Source organism: Taudactylus pleione, unplaced genomic scaffold (genome assembly GCF_031769625.1).
Source record: "Taudactylus pleione unplaced genomic scaffold, aTauple2 ptg000201l, whole genome shotgun sequence".
Lineage (NCBI taxonomy): Eukaryota > Metazoa > Chordata > Amphibia > Anura > Myobatrachidae > Taudactylus > Taudactylus pleione.
The window spans coordinates 63,168,781-63,192,889 of record NW_028284603.1 but is presented as its reverse complement, the minus strand read 5'-3'; the positions used below and the strand labels follow the sequence as shown (position 1 = coordinate 63,192,889).

The window sequence follows — 24,109 nt, the reverse complement described above, 5'->3', positions numbered from 1 at the left end:
AATAATAATAATAATAATAAAACCCGGCCTCCACCTCCCCTAAATAGCCGGCCAGTCACACTCCTTTGATGTTTATTATTATTATAATTATTGTTATTAGTTTAAATAATCTCTCTTCTCCCCTGGTCCCCCCTAACTCCTCTCTCCCATATTCACTCTCCCCTTAAACCCTCCCTAAAGCAAAAATAGGAGTAGTAATAATAATAATAATAATAATAAAACCCGGCCTCCACCGCCCCTAAATAGCCGGCCTATCACATTCCTTTTATGTTTATTATTATTATAATTATTGTTATTAGTTTACATAATCTCTCTTCTCCCCTGGTCTCCCCTAACTCCTTTCTCCCCTATTAACTCTCCCCTTAAACCCTTCCTTTAGCAATAATAGCAGTAGTAGTAGCAATAATTAAAATAATAGCAATAATAAAACTCGGCCTCCACCACCCCTATATAGCCGGCCAGTCACACTCCTTTAATGTTTATTATTATTAGTTTAAATAATCTCTCTTCTCCCCTGGTCCCCCCTAACTCCTCTCTCCCCTATTCACTCTCCCCTTAACCCCTCCCTATAGCAAAAATAGCAGTAGTAATAATAATAATAATAATAATAACAATAATAAAACCCGGCCTCCACCACCCCTAAATAGCCGGCCTGTCACACTCCTTTGATGTTTATTATTATTATAATTATTGTTATTAGTTTATATAATCTCTCTTCTCCCCTGGTCTCCCCTAACTCCTCTCTCCCCTATTAACTCTCCCCTTAAGCCCTCCCTTTAGCAATAATAGCCATAGTAGTAGAAGTAATAATAATAATAATAAAACCCGGCCTCCACCTCCCCTAAATAGCCGGCCAGTCACACACCTTTGATGTTTCTTTTTTTTATTATTATTATTAATATTAGTTCCCTCCTAACGCATCTATCCCCGATTAAATCTCCCCTTAACCCTTCCCCTTAGCAATAATAATAATACTAGTAATAATAGTTAAAATGATAATAAAAATAATAGGAATAATAATAGTAATAACAATGAAATAATAATAATAATAGTAATAACATCTAATGTATCTAAATTATTTGTAGAAAATTTAAAAATACAAAAAATATAAACATGTTTTAAAAATTCTAAAAACATAAACATGTTCTTCTTTTCTTCATCATGGCTCTGAAGTGCTGTATAATAACAAAAAGAAAAAAGTAAGACTTTAATGTGTGTTTTCTATGGTAAAAAACACACACACTACAGTATCTTATTCTGTTTGTTGCTGTGCGAACCTGCACTATGGATGCAGAAGGCCTCCAACATGCATTGTCATCTCCTGCCAATATGTCTTATTTCTATACCCAGCACCTTCATCATTAGATCTCTCATATTGTGACTATTCATGATATTAATTATCAGGGTTCGGACCCCGATAATTAACATTCTAACTCGATGCAAGCACCGAAGCAATTCATCATTGCTCCAGCGTGGAGACAGCTGATCCGAAAATCAGCTGTCTCCCCGAACTGTTTCACTGTTCCTTTCAGAGTAGTGAGACAAGTGCACATGCGTAACCTACAGGTCACGCATGCGCTCAAGAGCCCCGTCATCTGGAGAAAGGAGTCAGACAGGGGTGGAGGGATCCGAAAGAACCCTCTTTGCTATCCGGGACTCCTTCCCATAGGGAAGGAGTAGGTTGCAAGCCCGGAGCCGGAGCTAAAGATGGCGAATGCTCCCGCACTCAAGCCCCGAAAATATTGTATTTTCGGAGCTTGATTAATTCTGACCCCATACTAGTGTATGGGGACAGTGGCCCTTTTAGCGAGAGGAAGGTAAGCAGGAGATATCACAGATACCTTCTTGATGAATGGCCCGATAACTTAATTTCTACAATTGCAGGTGAAAATGTTCATTTTCCCCTGCTTTTGTAGAAATTAAGTGATGATGAATAGGCCCCTATATGATGAAATAAGAGATGCACAGGATGTTATTGTTCATTTACTCATTTAATCAGTATGTGAGGTAATATATTATCCTGCATTACCTATTATCACATAGACAGCAGGCGCATAACCAAATGGCATAGGCCATCCCCTTCCCCAAGTGCAGTCATACATTGTGTGGCTGCATAGTGACTGGGTATGAGATCATCTTACACAGTATCAAACTGATTGGTGGATGGTGCTGGTCATTCACAAGATGGAGTAGCTGGAGGTCTCCATACTTTAATTAGTGAATGTCTGAAACTATCCACTAATCAGAGTGCAGGCTGCTGTCACATGGCCTGTACAGTGCACAGACAGACAGCAAGACACTACAGGAGGGGCAAGTTATTTAATTGTTTCACCCTACAGATATGTGATCTAATTCCATAATAATTATACCAATAAACTTTTGGGAGTGGGCTCAGTCCAGGGGCCTATCTATAATGGGTGCAGGGTATGCGGGGAACATGGGCCCCTGGGTCCAAGGGGGCCACGCACCGCACACCCTGCACCCATAATATTACGTACCTTTCCGGAGTCCCACGTCGGTGCGCGGGTCCTTCGCTGTAAAACGACTAGACAATGGCCACGGTGGCCATTTTCCTGTTTTTTGCTCATGCGCAGTACAGGGAAAATGGCCGCCGCTGCAGTGCCCAGAGTCTGTAACTCCAGCGCTGGCCGCGCATAGCTCAGTGCACTGCCGGGCGGAGAGGAGGGGGTCTGTGTCGGAGACTGCACACGGGCCCCCTCCTCTCTAGAAACGGCCCTGGCTCAGTCTCATAATTACTTCAGAGATCTGATTTTATATTATATTATATAGAAGGCAGATTTAAATTATATTATACTGTATTATATTATGTATATTATATTGTGCTGCTAGAGATCTACGGTCTCATTTAGCATTATTGCAGAGATTGGTAAGGAGGGGAATATTCTACATTATAATGTCATCAGAGATATTGGGCCTGATTTTGAATTACAGAGATTGAAGTATGGGGTACTCTATATTAAAATGCCAAAAGAGATCTCATGAACAACCATGGCTGTGTATGAATCTAATAATTAAGACACTTTCATAGAGGAGCTGACTATAAAAACTCAAAGTTCAATATTATCATCAGCATCAATCAACTGATTTGCTGAGTGACAGACATGAGCCCTGAGATGTATAAGTCACCCTCTTAGAATTTACCTTCTTCATCCAGCGAGAAGTCTAAACTATTCCTGCTGGGAGGTGGTGACATAATCTGTAGAGCACATCCTCAGAGGTGACCTCAGAAGAATAGAAAAGAAAATGTGTTAAAATTATACTCTTAACTCATAAAGAGAATATACACATAAAATATAAACATGAATACAAAAACCATCAGCCTAAAACCATCTCTTCGTTCCATAACCATCTTCCAGGTGTTAGGCCATCTCGCTCCATGCAGGTGGAAGGCTGGTGTTCTGGGGATGGTCCTCCAGTTGGAGCCCACATATGAGAACCCTCTGAACAGCTCCTGGTCTATTGAGCTCAGTGGTGTTATCTGAGCCTCTGCTGCTTCCATCTCCTCGATGTTACATCCTCGGGAGCTGTGTTCAATGGTGGGCTACAGGAAGAAGAGACAAATAAACATCCATGTACTAAAATCTGATTTCAAATTCATAAAAGCTAAGAGTGTTAGAAAAAAGTAAGATGTGACATGTATCTATGGATCCGCTGATAGCACAGACTAGTGTAGTGTGGTTCTGCTCAGTGGCCTCTCTATAAAGGGTGCGGGGTGTGCGGTGCATATATTGTAGGCTGCAAAGTCTACTGGGGCCCAAACCATACCAGGGCCAAAACTAGGATTTTTCTCACCTGCGGGAAAGCAGTAATTTGGCCCCTCCCCTACAAAAAAACAACAAAGAAGAATTTTTTTTTACGTGCAATGCATGTGCACTCCTGAAAAGGGTGTGTGGTTTCATGTATTACATTACGCCACACAGTAGTGCCCACAACACATTATACCACAGTAATGTCCCTTACAACACATTACGCCACACTAATGCCCCTTACACATTATGCCATAGTAATGCCCCTTAAACATTAAGCCACCTTAATACCCCTTACACATTATGCCATAATAATGCCCTCTTACACATTATGCCACAATACCCACCATAATGCACCTTACACATTTATGTCCCCCTTCCTTCACCAAAGCCTCTCACCTTGTTCCCAGGATTTGAAGCCCCTCACCCTAAAATTTGGAGCTGCATGCCGCATTGGCAAGCTTGCTTTCCAGCTAAGGATTTGGGGCCACATGCCTGCATTGGCAGGCAACCGTCCCCAGCCCTTGAGAGACAAACCACCATCATTCTAATGTGACACCGGTCACAGGCCAATCAGAACTTGCAGACCGGCAGCCACTGCTGATTTGCAGCTGATCCACGAGCTCTGATTGGCTCTCGATTGGCGCTACATGAGAATGATTGCAGCTCTGTGTCTCTGCAGGGCAGCGGGCAGCTGCCTGCCAGTCCCGGCATGCGGCTCCAAACCCACACTAACAGCCAGGTACCTAGATCCCCGATCAGCAGCCTGTTCTCAGTGCCCCCAAGACCAGCGTCAAGGGCACGTGCCTCCCTAGTAGCTGCCGTGACCATACACCCTGCACCCATGTTCAATACTTAGCTCTCTGGAGTTCCATGTTTGCAGTGGCTGGACTCAATATAATAATGTACATGAAATCACGTACTACATATGGGTGCAGTGTGATTGCAGTTATTTCACTAGCTAAATAAAGCAAGTAATGCTACAGTGATCACCATGTGGATAGGCTGAGCGATGTCCTCTCATCATAAAATGATAGTTGACCTTTATCTTTTTATTATATTTGTAAATGACCCTTATTATCTTTAAATGCATTAATTGTGCAAAACTGCTTTTTTTCCTATACTTACTAGGTCAGGGACATGTGGTGGTGGGAGTCTAAGGGCTTCCAGCAAGACCCAATCCATACGCTGGAACAAAGGATGCTGGCGGATGTTTCCGTTGACTCCCAAACGCCTGGATGGATTTTTACACAGGAGCTGCTTAACGATGTCTTTAGCCACAGCTCCTGCCTTGTGGAACCGTCTGGGATGGAAGCGACGGGTTCCGGTAATCATTTCATTAATGATGACACCAAATGAATACCAATCCACTCCAGCGTTGTAGTCCTCTCCTGCCAGCATCTACCATAAGAGAGAGATATTATAGCACACTGTTACTCTATCATTATCTACTATATGCCATGTGTCTGTGTCTCATTGGCACTAGTTCTTTGCTATTATCATCCCACCTCTTTCAGTAGGTAACACTTTGGGCAGCATTCTATTAGCTGAGTCTTTGCCGCAAATTGCTCAAAGTGGCTAAAAACTAGGGATGTGCAGGCTCGGATAGGTTCGAGTTTGCACGTGGAGTTCGGATTTTTCCCTCCAAAAAAACGGAACTCACAACGAGGCAAAACGTCATCTTACATGGACGAACATCATCATTCCTGGTCTTTTGTCCAGGAATGATGATGTTCGTCCATGTAAGATGACGTTTTGCCTCGTTGTGAGTTCCGTTTTTTTGGAGGGAAAAATCCGAACTCCACGTGCAAACTCGAACCTATCCGAGCCTGCACATCCCTACTAAAAACATCACAACCGTGACTAGGAATGGTCATATAGGGCTTTCTATTGATGGTCACCTTCCATGGTACCATCGATAACCATCAATGGTGCAAAACAAAACATCTATGGAAAACCATTGATGGTTTGCACCACTTGATGGCCACTGCTGCCTAGTAAATAGTGGGTCGCGTGCCAATATAAAACATGGGGTGGGACTTAGCAGGCTACCATGGGGCGCAGCTAAGTTCCTTGTCTCTCTGTAGAAGAAAAAAACATTGAGCTCCATTGGCTCTCTGCAATTGATATCAAAACCATCGCCCATCGGTAGTAAACCATTAATGCTTGTTAAATATCGATGGTCGATGGCCATCCTTAGCCGTGACTTCCACAGACAGAACTCACAGTGAATCTGCCACTCAGTGATGTCACTAGGGAAGTGTGAGCAGTGTCATTGTGCAGGGCCCTTGGTATGGCACTGTCTCTGTCCCAGGCTCCTGTATTTGGCTTGCAGGGTGCCTGGTCACTAGAAAACACACCCTGCAGCATGTAGAGCTGCCTGGAGTGTCGTAACACCATGAAGTCACATATGCAGGGGCAGGGCTGGCACAGGGTGCCACAGAGTACTTCCCCAGCACTGCTGTCACACATGCTTGCTCCTGGGTAGGCAGGTCAGTGATGCTCTTATTAAGAGTACAATAAAGGTGTGATGACACAGCTATGAATAGATGGAGGCCAGAATTATTATTTGGGGTAGGTCAGGGACGTGTGCACATTCACTGATGATGATGATCACCAGCACTAGCGACCCACTTGTCAATGAATGATGGCGAATGCACCACTTATGCTGACAGGACATATAGGGCCTGATTCTGAATTGGACGCAATGCTGATGGTCACAGAGTTGGGTAATGTTTTGCTACTGCGCTTACCCGAAAATCCCTAAAACTCCTACGGTGCATGTGTTACACAGTGTGTGCGCACAAAGACACTGATGAGCCGCACACCATCAGACATGTCTAGGAGAAGTGCTTGGCATTCCTGGGTGGTGACTGGGAGGTGGCTAAACAGATGCACATAGATGGGCTGTCTTATGGGCGTGTCAGTAACGTGTTTGTGTACATGGGTGCTCAATCACTCACAGTGAGGCCATACTTGTATAATCTGCACCTGCCATAGGGCTGGTATAAGTTTCTATGGTGTGACCGATGGTGGTGACTACAGATGCACCAGGCAGTATTACAGTATCTACATATGCCCATAGTGACGTCTCAGTCCTTGCACACACAGATGTACACCAGGGAAGGGCTGTGTAGTGGCATTACATAGTATCACATATGGGCGATCACCAAAGACACAGACACGTCTGCTCCCACCTCTGACTTAGGCCCATAATGTTTTATTTGTGTGTGGTGTAACCATTTTTTTCTCCATATGGAGAGTTTTTTCTATGTTTTAGAAAAGATTTTTACATTTTATGCCTAAAAGTGATGTATACACTGTATTTTGCAGTCAAAACAAATGGCAAAAAACATTGATTAATAATGTAATAAATGTATGTGACATCTGCCAGGCGTAAGCCGGAGCATATGCTGCTGATAGTAATAATATATTTTACCCCTCACCTCTGGTGCCATATATCCAGGGGTTCCAGCATAGGCTGTGGCTGTCTGGTCACCAAAGATGTTATCGATTGCCAGGCCAAAATCAGCAATTTTCAGATGACCAGACTCTGCCATCAGGATGTTATCTGGCTTTAGGTCTCTATAAAGAAAGATTTATGATAAATGAGAACTGTATTGTCTAGTGAGAAATATATACTGTACATGACTTAGTATTACAGGAGTCACATTTTGCAGACAGCCCCACCTAGTGATTTCAGTTCTTACTTTAAGCGTAATAAGAAAGTGCACATCACTGTGACCTGATTATGTATGAAATTGGAATTATTAGTATAATTACCGATGGATGACACCCTTAGAGTGCAGGTGTTGTACACCACATGTGATCTCAGCTGCGTAGAACCTTAAAGAGAAGAGATGATTGTAACTTGTTGACATTAGAAAAAGGTAGAAAACCTGATATCCCCACTTACCCCCTTATGTCATAACACTGCCCCTGTCACATGACACCCTGTTATCACTGACACATTCTCACAACTATGCCCTCACATGATCAGCACATTGACATATATGCAAGACATTCCATGATCTAATAGAACATATGTTAGCAGGGCTATCAAGACAATGGTGGGACCAGGTGATATATAGGGGGTGTGGTCAAATCCCCCTGAAAAAAATTACTGGAAAATACTATGTGCACCTGCAAAGGGGGGTGTTTATCCCTCTCGACAGCTGGCCCAGGCACCCCGCCAAGCCCCTCAAACAAGTCCAGGCCCCGGTAATTAGTATCTGCTCCCCCTTCTCTCTGTGCCCCTGCATGTTATTCTATCCATACTCACATTCAACATAAAGACCAAATTGAGGTGATCAGACCATACCTTAATGAAAAGATTACATTGAACATTTGCCATTCCCTGGAGAGGATGGCCCAGGTATATGGGATGGGGGCATGTACATTAAAGTCTGCATTTTATTTAAGTCTAACTCCTTTCAATGCAGATATAATGCAGCTCAAAACTGAGTATTATTGTCTTAAACAAGCTCTAGTGATAAGGACAAGGTACCCCAGTAATGTTAGCTGCTGGGCCATCTAGCATCCCAGCTTTGGGTAAAGGTGTAGGGGTAGGAAATATTAAGGGGAATTTACAAAAGGTGTACAACCCTTATACTGTCCCTATCTCTGCACACCCTGTTACAGTTCATTTCAGTACATGTCTGCTGTATTTGAGGTGCTTACGTTGCACTGGTGATGTCCAAGCAGCCTTTCCTCTGCAGGAACTGGTATAAGTCCCCGCCACTCGCGTATTCCAGACCCAGAAATAGATGGTTCTGTTTGATTGGACACACACAATAGTCATATAATACATTTTATTAGGAGAACATGGCAACAACTCCAAGTGAGCGTACTGGGTCATAGTAACATTATTACCCAAGAAGAGATGAAACCTGTATTTATGTTAAATGTGTAAATATAAACAAAGAATTCTAACTAATGATCTTTGTCTAAAATACACTGTACCATGGTCTGGAAGGCAAGGTGACCATGGATGAGGAAGGCACTACCAGACGCAACCTCTAGCACCCTGCGCTCCACAAACACCAGCTCCGGGTCCTTCAATAGCAGCTTTCTCTTCTTGATGACCTTCACTGCCAGTCGCTGACCAGTCAGAGAGTCCTCAGCCAGCAGGACCTACAGGTGATAGAGGCATACACACACAATCATATTTCTACTTACATTTTATTACCTCCATATGCATCCAGGTAGCTCCATATCTTTAGAGGTTAGCGGTATATAGTAAGGCCTACCCGCCTACTTTCCTGGAATGAGACTCCAGAATATTCCCAGATTAATGATGTGACTGAGGGGAATAGTGCCATTAAGTCCTGCCACCACTGCGGGGCCGGATTAAGGGGGGGCAACAGGGGCGGTTATCCCTGGGCCCCACACACAGAGGGGCCCCCACATAGGATCAGTGTGACCCTGGCAAGAACAGGTGTCCAGTGACAGTGCCGCTGCATACAGCTCAGAGCGGCTCCCGAGTCTTCTTCTCACCAGCGCCACGTGACACAATACGTCCGTGACACCGATTGGAGGACCAGGCAGCAGCTCTGCTGGGAGGAGGTCACGCCCGCACGCTGTCACTCAGGTAAGTCAGCGGCAGAGGCTTTGGGGGTAGGAGGGCAGAAGGCTTAAGGGGAAGGGGGGAAGCTCCATGTGGCTTGAAGGGGCCCCCGCAATTTATGGGGCCCCCACAAGCCTTAATCTGGCCCTGCCCCACTGCTTTATGGTGATGCTTAATGACGTACATGGAGTGACAATGATAATATATTCATGATGCCTCCTTTACTACAATGTCTGAGTCACACAGTTGTTACCTGAGTTATGTAACCACAGTCACATGACTTACCTTCCCAAAGCTGCCCTGGCCCAGTAGATGGCAGAAGGACAGCCTCTTGATGTATGTAGAGACTGTTTCTCCAGGAGCAGCTTCCTGAACACCACTTCCTCCTTATAGGGATAACAAAGTGAACAATGTAACATTTACTATTCAGAGTTAGGGCTCTATTTATTATCATTAGTTTTACTAAAATTAAGTGAAAAAGGGTGTTTTCACACCCTTTTCACATTATTTTAATTTCACCTAAAGCTACTACAGAGCAATTGGAGTAGAATTCGTAAAATTCTACTCCAACCCCTACGTATCACTTATTTTTAGTAATCAGATCGCATTTCCCATAATTGGAATGGGAAATGTAATCTGTGTGCAAGTTACTAAAAAAAAATTGTGAAAAATATACCTGGGAAGGCCCTGTGAAAATAACGCCACCTGGGGGTGGCGTTATCCAGGGTCTCCCCCGGTTACCGGACTCCTGCTTCGCTCTAACATGCAGAGCCCTGAGTCGGCCCCAGTGATCAGCTGTGTGGTCTAAACAGACCACATGCTGATACACTGCAAAAAAAAAAAGTAAAAAAAAAATTTTCTTACCTGAGTCCAGGGACCGGTGTTCAGGGCTCCGGTGATATCCTCCCTCCGGTCAGCTGGTCTCCCTTACTGCACTGCGGCAAGGTCATCAGGTGACCGGGTCCCAGTGCAGTATGGAATGTCAGCTGACCGGAGTAATATCACACTACAATCTGCATTCACAATGCGGATTGTAGTAAATAGAGCTCTTAGAGGCACATGTAAAATGCATGTACATTATTGTATTGTATTACACCATTATGTAACTGTAATGCAGTCAGAATACTGTTGTGTACAGAGAGAGCACATAAACTCAGCCATACAGAGGAAAGTGGGTCATCAATTGCTACTGTTGGAAAAATGGTCAGGGATGGGCTGTGGAGGGGTATTTGCACCTCAGGCTGGTGTCATATTGCATCACCTTTTGCCGATCAGTTGCTTAATATTATTTGTATAATAGCTGGATGGGCTGACCATCAGTGTGTCTGGGATATCCTCAGTGGGCCCCATTGCTTAACCATTTAATTGGCTAATATTTTCCAAAAATGACCCCAAAATTATTGATTTTTTTAAATGATCAAATTATGTAAATAACTATTTACACCTGATTTGGTAAAACGTAATTAATAAATATGTAGATTATTAATGACATTATATTGAATAAGGGTAATAGTTCTTATTTACATAATTTGATTATTTAATAAATCAATAATTTTTGGAACAATTTAAAAGATAAGTTTTATACAGGTAAAAAATACTTTTTAGTGATATATAGTGTGTATATATATATGTATATATATTAGGGGTGTGCACCGGCCACTTTTCGTGTTTTGTGTTTTGGTTTTGGATCTGGATCTTTCTTCGTGTTTTGGATCTGGATTGGTTTTGCCAAAACCACCCTTGCGTGTTTTGGGTTCTGGGTTTTGTGTTTTGGATCTGTATTTTTTTGAAAAAAAGCATAAAAACAGCTAAAATCACAGAATTTGTAGGTTTTTCTGCTCCTATGCTATTATTAACCTCAATAACCTTAATTTCCACTCATTTCCAGTCTATTCTGAATACCTCACACCTCACACCTCACAATAGTGTTTTTATGTCCAAAAGGTTGCACCGAGGTAGCTGGATGACTATGCTAAGCGACACAAGTGGGCGGCACAAACACGTGACCCATCTAGGCGTGAAACTGCAGTGGCAGACAGGATGGCATTGAAAAACTAGGCCCCAAACTGTACATAATGCAAAGAAAAAAAAGAGGTGCAAGATGGAATTGTCCTTGGGCCCTCCCACCCACCCTTATGTTGTATAAACAGGACATGCACACTTTAACAAACCAATCATTTCAGCGCCAGGGTCTGCCACACAACTGTGGCTGAAATGATTGGTTCGTTTGGGCCCCCACAAAACAAGCTGGCAATTTATCTGTCCCTGCACAAACTGGCTCTATGGAGGCAAGATGTCATCCTCATCCTCCTCATCCACCGATTCCTCACCCTCTTCAGTGTGTACATCCTCATCCTCACAGAGTATTAATTCGTCCCTGCTGGAACCACAGGTCCCTCTGTACGTTCTGGAGGCTGGTCTCCCTGGAAGAGTTGATAATTCATTTTATGAACATCATCTTCTCCACATTTTGTGGAAGCAACCTCCTACGCCTTTCGCTGACAAGGTTCCCGGCTGCACTAAACACTCTTTCGGAGTACACACTGGAGGGGGGGCAACTCAGGTAAAATAGAGCCAGTTTGTACAGGGACCTCCAAATTGCTTCTTTTTCCTGCCAGTACAGGTACGGACTGTCTGACATGCCTACTTGGATGCTGTCACCGATGTAATCCTTTAACAGACAGACGCACGCTTGTCGCTGCTGCTTTAAGGATGCAGGTGCGGCTACAGCCCACACAATTCACAAAGACAGAAAAAAAAAGAACAATATTTTAATTGTTTGTGTAGCACACTTTGAGGGTGTCACCACCCTTTAACAGACAGACGCACGCTTGTCGCTGCTGCTTTGAGGATGCAGGTGGAATCTAGACGGGATTTGGAACCGAGGACACACTACCTCCATCAATTGTCTAAATCCCACTGCACTAATGTCGGATACCGGACGCACGTCTAACACCAACATAGCAGTCAAGGCCTCAGTTATACGTTTTGCTTCAGGATGACTGCTGTCGTACTTCATCCTCATCGCTAGGGACTGTTGGAGGGTCAATTGTTTAGTAAAAGTAGTGATGTTCCTACTTCCTCTCTGGGATGATGAACAACTCCCAGCAGCAGCAACAGCACTAGGAGGAAGTGGTTCTTGATCTTTCCCTATTTTATTTTTATCGGAGAAAGTTTGGTCCTCCATTTATGTTATATTGATATATATACGTGCGGCTAAAGCGCACACAAACACAGAAAATATTATTTTATTTTTGCTGGAGAGTAGTGCACTTTGTGGGTTACACCACCCTTTAAGAAATGAGCCAGCCGGCTCTTTACTTATGGGACACAGGCGCACGCTTGGCGCTGCTCCTTTGTTGATGCACGTGCAGCCACAGTGCACACAATTCACAAACACAGAAAATAATTTTTTTTTTGGTTTGGACTGGAGTGTACTTTCGGGGGTTACAGCACCCTTAACGGTCAAGCCAGCCGGCCCTTTACTTATGACACAGGCGCACGCTTGGCACTACTTTGTTGATGCACGTGCGGCTACTGCGCACACAATTCACAAACACAGAAAATAATTTTTTTTTTGGTTTGGACTGGAGTGTACTTTCGGGGGTTACAGCACCCTTAACGGTCAAGCCAGCCGGCCCTTTACTTATGACACAGGCGCACGCTTGGCACTACTTTGTTGATGCACGTGCGGCTACTGCGCACACAATTCACAAACACAGAAAATAATTTTTTTTTTGGTTTGGACTGGAGTGTACTTTCGGGGGTTACAGCACCCTTAACGGTCAAGCCAGCCGGCCATTTACTTATGACACAGGCGCACGCTTGGCACTACTTTGTTGATGCACGTGCGGCTACCGCGCACACAATTCACAAACACAGAAAATAATTTTTTTTTGGTTTGGACTGGAGTGTACTTTCGGGGGTTACAGCACCCTTTAACGGTCAAGCCAGCCGGCCCTTTACTTATGACACAGGCGCACGCTTGGCACTACTTTGTTGATGCACGTGCGGCTACTGCGCACACAATTCACAAACACAGAAAATATATTATTTTTTTAGCACTTGGGGGGAGCACCCCTGATGGACAGAGCACCCCCTGGACAACACTGCAGCACTCCTTTAGGACTGGGACACTGCACAGGACTTTGGAGTGGACACAGCCCCTATGGAGAACTGACTGCACAACACAGTCCAGCCAGCCCCTATGGACTTTGAAGTAGTGGACACAGCCCCTATTAACAACAGCAGCACAGCACAACACAGCCAGCCCCTATGGACTTTGAAGTAGTGGACAACAGCAGCACTACACTACACTACACTACACAGCCCTAACTCCCACCCTCCCTCTTCACTGTCCACAGCCGAGTGAGAAAATGGCGCCGACGTGGGTACCTTATATAGGATCCAAAACCCGCGAGACTCGGAAGGCGGGATGATGACGTTTTGCCTCGATTTCAGATCCGAGTCAGGCGGGAAAAGTCGAGCCTGATTCGGATCGGACTCGGATCGGGGGGGCTCGGGGGGGTTCGGATTTCAGAAATCCGAACCCGCTCACCCCTAATATATATATATATATACCATTTTTATAACTGTATAAAACATAATTTTACTTACACTTATCAGCCCTGCAAAAGGCCAGCAGCAGCAGTGAGTGGGCAATCCTGCTGGGCTGGCCAGGTGAGCAGTGCATGTAAATGGGGAGAGATGAGAATACACAGCATCCCTGAGCAGTGGATGGGAACTGTTCATTTAATGATGAGGGATATTAATATAATAGTGGCATCTTGGCAATGTCTATTCATTTAAGGTGGGGATGAGGGTTATTTATTAAATATTGATGTTATTATGGGCTTTATAGGATGGAAGGTATATTTATTTATTGGGGATGGCTACATGGGATCAACAGTGGTTATGTTTATTATGTTGATCCCAGAATGGGAGATGTGAAATGACTGAGCAGTGAGCGCTGTATACCGTGATCACTCGCACCGCTGGTATTCTGTGCTGACTGCCCCAAGTCCTGACAATGCGCCTGTGCTGCTGCGCAGTGTGTAACTTCCCGTATCCCCACACAACTGCATGCCTGAAAACTCTCTGTAACCCTGGTTCTCTCTAGAATATGTGTTATTTATTAATGGCAATGTGAAGGCACAATTGTCCCCTGTGGGCTATATTGCACTTTATACATTATATTGTGTAGGAATAATGTACTATAACTGTGAGGGGGGAGTGCTAGTCCCTTATTTTGCCAGGGACCTTCGACATATAAACTGTAGGTGGGGCCAGGGGTGTAACTAGGTATTTGAAGCCCACATAGCAAAAGTTTGAGAAGGCCCCTATGTAGCACCCAATGGCAGTGTAGGACTGGCCCACAGGGGTACAGGGGAAACCCCTGGTGGGCCCCACTGCCCAAGGGCCTATCCTCTTCTCTATTGCTCAGGTTCCAGACTGTACACTTGAATTATTAATTATACATATGTTAACTTATGCTGCACAGGACTATGATGTATTTTCTACAATGCATTGCTGTTATTAATCTTGTACATTATCTTGCATGCATTAGCCAGTATTTACTATATAGATTCTTTAAGGGACCCAGACCATGCACTCTTAATGGTTAGCCAAGCCTCTGTGGAGGCTGGCCACAACCCCAAATATGGGCCCTAACACTGCATTCCCCCAGTGGGCCCTTCATGCTCCAGTCCGAGACTGCCCAATGGTAAAAAAATATAACACATATAACTTTGAAAAGGTAGATCAGCCCCCCCTCAGCACTGGGCCCTAAAGCAGGTGTACCCCTTGCACCTATTGCAGTTAGTTGGGATTAGCACAAGATGAGAAGTCAAGGCTAAAGCAACATGCAGGGCCGGCACGAGGCATGTTCAACCATTGCAGTCGAACAGGGACGCCACCCCATTGAGGGCACACCCCTGCCAACCTTCCCAATTTTCAGCAGGACAGCCCATTTCTTGGGCACTGCCCCGCTGTTCCACCCGCGGCCCGAAGTGTCCCGCTGGTGGTCGAGAGGTTGGGTACTCCCACCGCCGCAGCTGTGCCGGCCCCATAGAAAAGTAATGGACAATTCAGTGCAGCAAGAGGGCTGGGGGCAGCCCAGCTACTGAAGGAGTGCTGGGCTTGCCCCCAGCCTGACGTTAAATGGGAGACGTGCCATACAGGCACGTACCCAATTAGCGTCACTTAGGGGGCATGTTCTACAATAATTAGGCCATGCCTCTTTTTTGGGCATTAACGACTTCACCGAGTACAGGGTGAGGGGCATCGTATTCCCTCTCCACACAGGGCGTAACTCCTCCTCGAGCTGGCCCTGGTAACATGCAATAGTATGTGGAGTTGCAGCAACTCAAGGGGGAGCATATTACAGTAAACAGACCTAAATACATAAAAAATGCTATAAAGTATTCAGTTGTACCCCAAGTATTTCATTAATGTAGAGCAGGCTTGCCTACCCTCTTGATTTGGCCGGGAGCCTCACGATTTTCGGGTGCCGCTCCCGGCCCCCCGGAAAGGCAGGCAAGCCTCCTGGAAGTCGCTGACCCTCCCTACCTCCCCCCTGAATCAACTAGAAACCCCCACAGCGGGGGGGGCGGTGACGCGATTTGCGCTGAATCGCGTCATCGTGGCCCCACCCCCTGCTTCACACCACCGAAAATAACGGCATTGTGAAGAGGAACAACCTGAGAAACAACCTGACTGGCCCTGCCCCGGCTCCGCCCCCAATGGCCAGCCCCGTCCCCCGCTGTTAGCCGACAATCAGCTCCCTCCCGGAAGGCTGGAGCTGATTGTCGGCAAGTATGATGTAGAAGTCAGATTGTATGCTGTGCTCCATTTTGTTGTGGCTAAAGGGTATTGACATTTAAAATACTCCCTGGAACTACAATGAAACATCTTACAATGGAATTGTTTCCTCTATGAGTAACAAGTAGACATAGCTTATTAGGAGCATCTCCACATAATTGTGGGCTATGCAGGGATTGTGCATATGTGTAAATACACCTGTATATTCAGGAGGATCTCTTGCACCAGGGAAAGGGCTGACGCAAGTGAGAACTGAAAATAATGACAGCTATGAAGCCAAGCATACAGATTGTAGCAGTCCAGTCACAAGGATGCATACAACTCAGCTTGTGGGTGATATCTGTATTTAGGGCCTGATTCATTACAGATCGCTATTGTGATCGCAGCTGCGATTATGCATGCAGTTCTGCTGCAAAATATGCTAATGTTTGCAACCACTCAGCCAGCATAGAGACGCCCACTACCGCTTTCTCACATCCGTAATACCTCTCAGTCCTGCGTATAAATTGGTAACAATGAGTAACATCGGCCCCTCACACAGAATTATAGCAGGTCGGACCTGTCTCAGGAATTGAAACAAACAGATCACAGGTGCACAACTCCAAATTACTAATTATATAGAGGTTTTTAGCATAATCATGGCCAAGGTTATGGGCCTACCCACCATATCCAGGTAACCTCTTTAGGGTAGGTCCCTAACATACTAGGGTTCAAATCCAGAGTGCAGGACCCCCCCAAACTAGCCCAGCTAAGCCGCCCTAGGGCACCACCATAATAGGAAAAGTGAAGTGTAAAAGAAATAGTTAAGAGCAGCCACAGCTGTATATATATATATATATATATATATATATATATTCAGGGTGTGCAGTCCAGGAATCTTTCCTATATACTGAATCTTTCCTGTCTCAGGAATTGCAAGTTCCGTTGCATGCAGTGAGTACTCAGGCTGCATATGTCGTCACAGTAGCTAATGTATGCACATCCATGTAATGGCGTTCAAATGGACAGGCACGCCTGGGTTTCTCCTACCACTCCCTCGTCACCACCCCCAAACACTGACATCCCATCACTCACTCTGCGATGGCTTTCTATCTGCGTGTATAAATGCAATGCTAACCTTCACATGCGCACTGCGGTGCATACGCATGCGCAGTATGCACCATTGACCGATATGCGTATGCAGTTGCAATTGCGATCCATGCTGTTTCAGGCCCTTAGTTCCATATATGCAATGCTGGAGCTATTATGGCCAACTCGCATTGCACTCTGCATTTAAAACCAGACACATGATCATTATCCAGCTGCATGCAGTCAGCTGTTGTCATGCTTGTAATTAACCAGTTTATTTAAGGTGGTAAAAGATTGTGGTTTTACAGATGCAGCAAAGTTTGTTGTAGCAAACAGAATGTATTATGCTTTTATTCATATAACCCGGGTTACTGACACCTTAACTCAGGCCCTCCAACGCATACTTGTCTACTCTCCCGGAACTCTCCCGATAATCGGGTGCTGCTCCCGGCACAATGGAAGACTAGGCAAGTCCCCCGGAATGGCCTCCAGCACCTTGCAAACCCACAAAAGTGGGCAGTCCGGGGGTGCGATGACGCGATTCGCGCTGAATCTCGTCATCATAGCCCCGCCCCCTGCCTTATAATGCCAGTAATACTGGAATTCTAAAGTGGGGAGTGGGGCCACTATGATGCGATCGCGTCGGCACACCCCCGCTCCGCCTACCTGAACCGCCCCCTCCCTGCTGGACGGGCCTGACAGCCCCCTCCCAAAGCCCCCTGCAGAAAAGTCGGTAAGTATGCTCCAACGTGACCATTCCATTAGGAATAAAATGCTCTGCTCCTGGACTTCCCTCTTAATTTATGATTGCAGACACCTGTGCTGAAACACCTTTCTCATCAATTACCTAGTTCAGCACAGGTGACTGCAATCATACATTAGGTGGGACCCCAGGAGCAGAGCGTTTTGTATCTAATGGAATGGGTCATGTTAACTGTGATTCAAGATATCAGAGGTTTAGTTGTGACAAACCATTTACTGCACTAAATCCTGCCCCATATGTAAATAACTGGATAAAACCACATACTCTTCAGCAGTAAACGTATACGTATTGTAGTCAGCTGTAAGGTGCCCATGCAGGAAAGCACAATCTCTTTCTCATAGTAATTATGCCTGCTGCCCCTTTAAATTAAGCATCATATTTCCATAGCCATGTAACAGCACTGGGTGTGGTTATCATCATCTAGTCCCCTATGCCCGATATCCCCTAACAATGCATGATAAAAGGGAAATGCTGCATTTTCTATCTAGAAGGAGTAATCACCCCTCCCCCGGACATATAGTGATTGCATTATGGCTGGTGGGGCAATTTAAGGCTAGGTGGTGCTAAGCAGCTGCAGAGGTGAGAGGACTGCAGATGAATAACTTAGGGATAAATCACATACCTACAGTATAACCTAAGGCCATCAGGCTGAGGGGGATGATATACAGATTGAGGGGACATGACAGCAGAAAAGAAGCTACAGAAGGTCACTAAGGGTATATCTTCAGTTGAGCCATGGGCAGGGCCACCAACAGAAATCTTGGGGCCTGGTACACTGATATCTCTGGGGGCCCCCTCGCCCCCCCTCGCCCACACATATCCCCCCTGCATTTGCCAAAACATGTGTTACAGCTATACATTGAACAGAGATACCCCCATATATATATTAGCTATACACTGAACAGAGATACCCCCATACATATTACAGAGACAATCAGCCTTTGTCACCCCTGTATTGCTACATAATGCCAACACCACTACTGCAAGTCATATGTTGCAGAAGTAACCACATTATCATCTATAACTTGCCCAGGACCCCACGATAGACAGATAGATAGATAGATAGATAGATAGATAGATAGATAGATATGATATAGGAGATAGATAGATAGATAGATAGATAGATAGATAGATAGATAGATAGATAGATGTGACATAGATAGAGAGATAAATATGATATAGGAGACATAGATAAATAGATGAGACAGATATGAGACAGATAGATCGATCGATAGATGTGACATAGATAGATAGATGCATACCTCCCAACATTCTAACTTAGCTAGGTGTCTATGGAAAATGGAAAAGAGCCTCACAACTTCCCCCGTTTTCATCACTTTGGGGGACGTGCTTGGGGAGAGCGGTTTGTGCTCTCCCCAACTTCCCCCAACTGCGGGACACTGCGGCCCACGGGTGGGACAGCGGGACAGTCCCAGAAAAATGGGATGTCCCACATCCAGTTGGGAGACATGTAGATGTGATATAGATAGATAGATATGAGATAGATAGATAAATATGAGATAGATAGATAGATAGATAGAGCAGATACTGTAGATAGATAGCTATGAGATAGATAGACAGATAGATATTAGATAGATATATATTATATAGATAGATTTGAGATAGATAGATATTAGATAGATAGATAGATAGATAGATAGATAGATAGATAGATAGATAGATAGATAGATAGATAGATAGATAGATAGATAGATAGATATGAGATAGATAGATAGATAGACCATTTTAAAGCCACCCTCTGCTTACACCCATTTTTTTATATTATATATATTTGGCAGTAGCAGCACAGCGTTTTTGTTTTAAATATTATCCCATAATATTCTATATGTAAATCCAATGCAAAATTAATTAAATTAATTGATTTTGCTTACCGCATCTCACAGTTAGTGTGTGTTTCAGTCAGCTGCTGCGCTGCCATTCAGTGACTGTCAGATGCTATGGACTGGTTGGGACTGCCAGCCAGGGAGGGTCAGGTGTCATAGATAAGTGTCATAGATAGGATTCTGTAGTGTGGAGGGACTGGAGTGGTGGTACTGCAGGGCTGCATATGGACAGTGGATATGGATTAGTTTTGCATTGGACACTACTGGGGACACCATTACTGGGGGGGAGCTACTACTACTGGGGACACCATTACTGGGGGGTAGCCACTACTACTGGGGACACCATTACTGAGGGGGAGCCACTACTACTGGGGACACCATTACTGTGGGGGAGCTACTACTACTGGGGACACCATTACTGGGGGGGACTACTACTACTGGGGATACTAGTACTGGGGGGAGCTACTATTACTGGGGACACCATTACTGGGGGGGACCTACTATTTGGGGCACTATATAAGGGGCTTACTACTAGGGTACCACTACTGGGGGCACTAAATAGGGAGAACCACTATAGGGGGCCCTGTATAGGGGGGATCGCTACTGGGGGCACTGAATAAGGGGAACTAATAAGGGGCTGCATAAGGGGGACCGCTACTGGGGGCATTGCAACCTGGGGGTACTGTATAATGGGAACTAATGGGGGGCTGCTTAAGGGGGACCACTACTGGGGGTACTGTAAAAGGGGCACTACTATGGGCCTGCATAAGAGGGACCACAACTGGGGACATTGTATACTGGGGGTACTGTATAAGGGGCACTACTGGGGTTAAGGTGCATATGGAAAGGAATGGTCAGAGTGATGATAAAGGGGTGTGTCATGTTGACACGCCCCATTTTTAAGTGACCATGCCCATTTTTCTGCCAATTTTAGCCTTCCCGGTGCTTCTCTGGCTTGAATACATACTGTTTATCTTCCCAACATGCTCCTCCATCTCCAAATTGGAGTTTCTATAGAGGAGTGTATAAAGAGGCGCAATATGAAAAAGCTCAGGGATGAGCTATATATAGATATATATATATATATATATATATATATATGCATTTTTTACAAATCTGTGTCATTATACTGCTGGGAACGGCTACAGGGACTGATTGTACAAGATCCCTCTACCCTGGTTGTTTTCAGGCTGAAAGGAGGATTTTTCTTCATATGACGCTATTCTGAGATGACATTATATAAAATAAGCGTCTACACCTTTATTTAATGTTTTGATGCTTGATGAGTTGCAAAAATGTTAAAGAGCTGTAGGGAGCAATGGCTTCTGCTCTACAGTGTGATACTGTGCGAGCTGGTATTAATGGAGAAGATAATTGCGTTATCTTCTCTGGTAACACTTTGCTGTATATTGGGAATAGTACTGAAAAATGTGGTAACACTCATATCCGCATTGTTTAGTAGAAATGTGTTTGCTGAATAGAGCCCCAACTGTGATATTTTTAGGAAAAGCAACAGAGATCATTATCTCCGTAAAAAAAAAGACTAATAACAGACAGTCCCAGGTAGTCCCTTGAACAGCAAAGTACATTTTTTGTATTTATTAATGCATATGTTTATCCATATAAATTAAGGTTGTTTATTGATTAATGCACATTTCATCACTGTAGTTCCTTTTTCATAGAATATATGAAACTCTTTTTCTTTATATACTACACTTTAGCATTAAGCAAGTTCTTGTTGGAATTACCACAACCCCACTAATGCCAGTATATCACCTCACTAGTGGTTGGCCTTACCCCTAAGTGGGACCCATGATTACATTCCCTTTAGGGACAGTAGATGTAGTCTTGGACCATGCTAACTTGAGCAAACAGTTAGAGACCCAAGAGATGAAAAATAACAGATAAAGAAGACTTATAGCCAAATTAAACACATATTTCTAATTATATTCATAATTTCAGCTGCAAATCCTGATATTGTTATACTGCATGTGATGGCCATAAATGATTACCTCAGATAATATTGAATAATTACTTCATAAAGGTTATCATATTTACCACCAGTTCCACTTTTTATAAGGCAAAAGGTACATAATTTGTCGAATGTGTGATTCTCATAGGAAATGGGTGTGGTAATTGTGGATAATGGGAGTGGACTAAACTGTCCAGATTGTTTTTGTTGTTTTCTTGTAAAGTTTGTATTATTCCAAATCTACTGGTTGTCATGTCTTATATATTGATACGGCCATACCTGCTCGTTCCTGTCTCCTTCTAGAGTCACCAAAGCGAATGACCTCCCCAGATGTTTTCCTTTTCTTCCTGTCTGCAATCATTCCACTGTCTATGCCAATTTCTTCTATCTGATCCTCTCTCTTCCTCCTCTTATCACTCTTTTGGTTGGTATAATCCACAGAAAAACTGTTCTGGCTCCCATCATCAGAGTTGTTTTTCACATGCAGGCACTTCTTCCTTCCTTTCTTGCGAGACTCGGTGGAAATCCTCTTTCTGGCCTTCTTGATGGCCCAAGACTCCTCCAAACTATCAGATATCTTTCTTTTCTTCAAAGCCATCATCTTCTTTCTTCTCTTGTAGATAGAAAACTCCTCATCCTCTGAGCTCCTGGCTTCCTCCAGATGTGACGCCATCCTGCCGACAGTACAACTGTCTCTGACTCCCAACTGCCACTCAGAGTTTTGAAAGTAAACAGCAGCAGGTGATCATGTGACAGCAGCATGGCAGCTGATGATGGCACCAGCTATGCTTTACCAGACAGCCCACCACCATAGATGATGCCCATCTCATGTAGCTACCTTGTAGCTGATACTGTTACTTCTCCTATTACAATCAATTGATGTTGACAAATGCTTGAAGTTACAAATCAGGGTAATTAAAAAAAAACATTCATTCATATACATTTTTGAGCTTGGAAGAGGGCCTCTGTGGCATCACTGACAAATCTCCTTGCTGGACTGACGCAGATGGTGTTTCGTTTGTATCTTTTATCATGGATGCTGTTTTATGCTAATTAACTATAGAAGGCTAGCTTGTATAGTAAAGAATTTAACCTTTCAGACCTAGAAATTGAATAAATTATAGAGGCTTAAGTAGAAGTACGTATCAGCAATAGCATGACGCACAGTCACAGTGTCCTCTTTAGGGCCATATTCAATTTGAAGAGAAAAGTCCGAGGTCAGACTTTTCGCCATCATCGTTGTTTTTTGCAGGGTATAGTATTGGGCGCGTGCCCGCTTATCCCCGTATTCAATTTGGATCCGGCAAAAACTGGACCCGGCGGAAAGGTAAGTATCGAAAAGTGCTGTTTGTTTTTGGGGAAATCATGCTGTCACCCCCCCAAAAGATGTTCTGACATGGGGGATCACTTTGGGTACCCCCAATTTGGCCTGCTGAAGATAGCCAGGTTTTTACATAGCCGTGGCAGGTGCATAAATGCGCCTGTGAAGAACTAGTGAAGAATAGCACTTAGATTTTTTGAGGGAGTAAAAATAACAATGCCTATCAAATTTGGGGCACATGAAAATGGGTACAAGCATATTTTTAAGTCCCTAAAGTTATTTTTTAAAATTCTTCAAAAATGCACCTGCCGCTACCAGCCGCATTCTAGAAAATGCACCTGCCGCTACCAGCCGCATACATGGGAAACCCCCCTGAATAATTTCCGGTAGTTTAAAACTTTTTTTTCGCCCCCAAAATGAAAGTACATTTTTTGGGGTGTCCTGAGGATTTTTTAAAAATGTTTTTTGACACAGATTACTTTTAGGGGACATTAAAAAGGCTGCAGGCTATTTTCTTTTATTCTGCACCCCAAAACCCCAATTCTGCACTTTTTTTCACCATGTATTACATTTTTTTTACAAAGACTTTTCGCACCGGCGAAAAGTCTTTGAAATTGAATATTGGGATAATTGAAACAGGCGAAAATGATGTCATCAGCGATAGATTATCGCCGATGACAGACTTTTCGCCCCATATTGAATATGGCCCATAGTTGTTGTTGGTGGTGGAGTTTTAGAACTATTCTGCTGGCTGCACCTGAAAAACTCTTGAAAACAGTAATTTCTCATCCCAAGGGTCTTTTTCCTCTAATATCGATAACAACAGTTTATTTTGTAAATAGCCTATACAGTAGTTATTATATTACTCATAAACATTTGACCTTCAGTTACCAGTGGTACACGCAGGGAGGTGCTTATGAGCACCCAAAAGTGTAAGACACCAGAGCGGGTATCATATTTTTAAGCCCTGGACCAATATGATGTGATTC

At 44.1% G+C, this 24,109-nt stretch overlaps 1 protein-coding gene across 1 annotated transcript; it reads right to left on the bottom strand.

Moving 5' to 3' along the window:
- Positions 1-3,283: 3,283 nt before the first annotated feature.
- Positions 3,284-22,472, bottom strand: LOC148518670 (protein kinase C delta type-like). Its single transcript, XM_088477460.1, has 8 exons — positions 22,079-22,472; positions 9,619-9,719; positions 8,730-8,900; positions 8,448-8,539; positions 7,551-7,613; positions 7,214-7,352; positions 4,896-5,168; positions 3,284-3,562 (listed from the first exon to the last, which is right to left on the bottom strand). Exons 1-8 carry the CDS (start codon positions 22,470-22,472, stop codon positions 3,284-3,286), a joined length of 1,512 nt encoding a protein of 503 aa, XP_088333586.1.
- Between the last annotated feature and the right edge of the window lie 1,637 nt (positions 22,473-24,109).

Excerpts from the sequence above, each read along its gene's own strand:
- LOC148518670 (XM_088477460.1), bottom strand. The coding sequence starts at position 22,472 with ATGGCGTCACATCTGGAGGAAGCCAGGAGCTCAGAGGATGAGGAGTTT. Across the intron at positions 9,720-22,078 it reads AAGGAGACAGGAACGAGCAG|GAGGAAGTGGTGTTCAGGAA; the intron begins GTATGGCCGTAT and ends TATCCCTATAAG. Across the intron at positions 8,540-8,729 it reads ACCTTGCCTTCCAGACCATG|AACCATCTATTTCTGGGTCT; the intron begins GTACAGTGTATT and ends CCAATCAAACAG.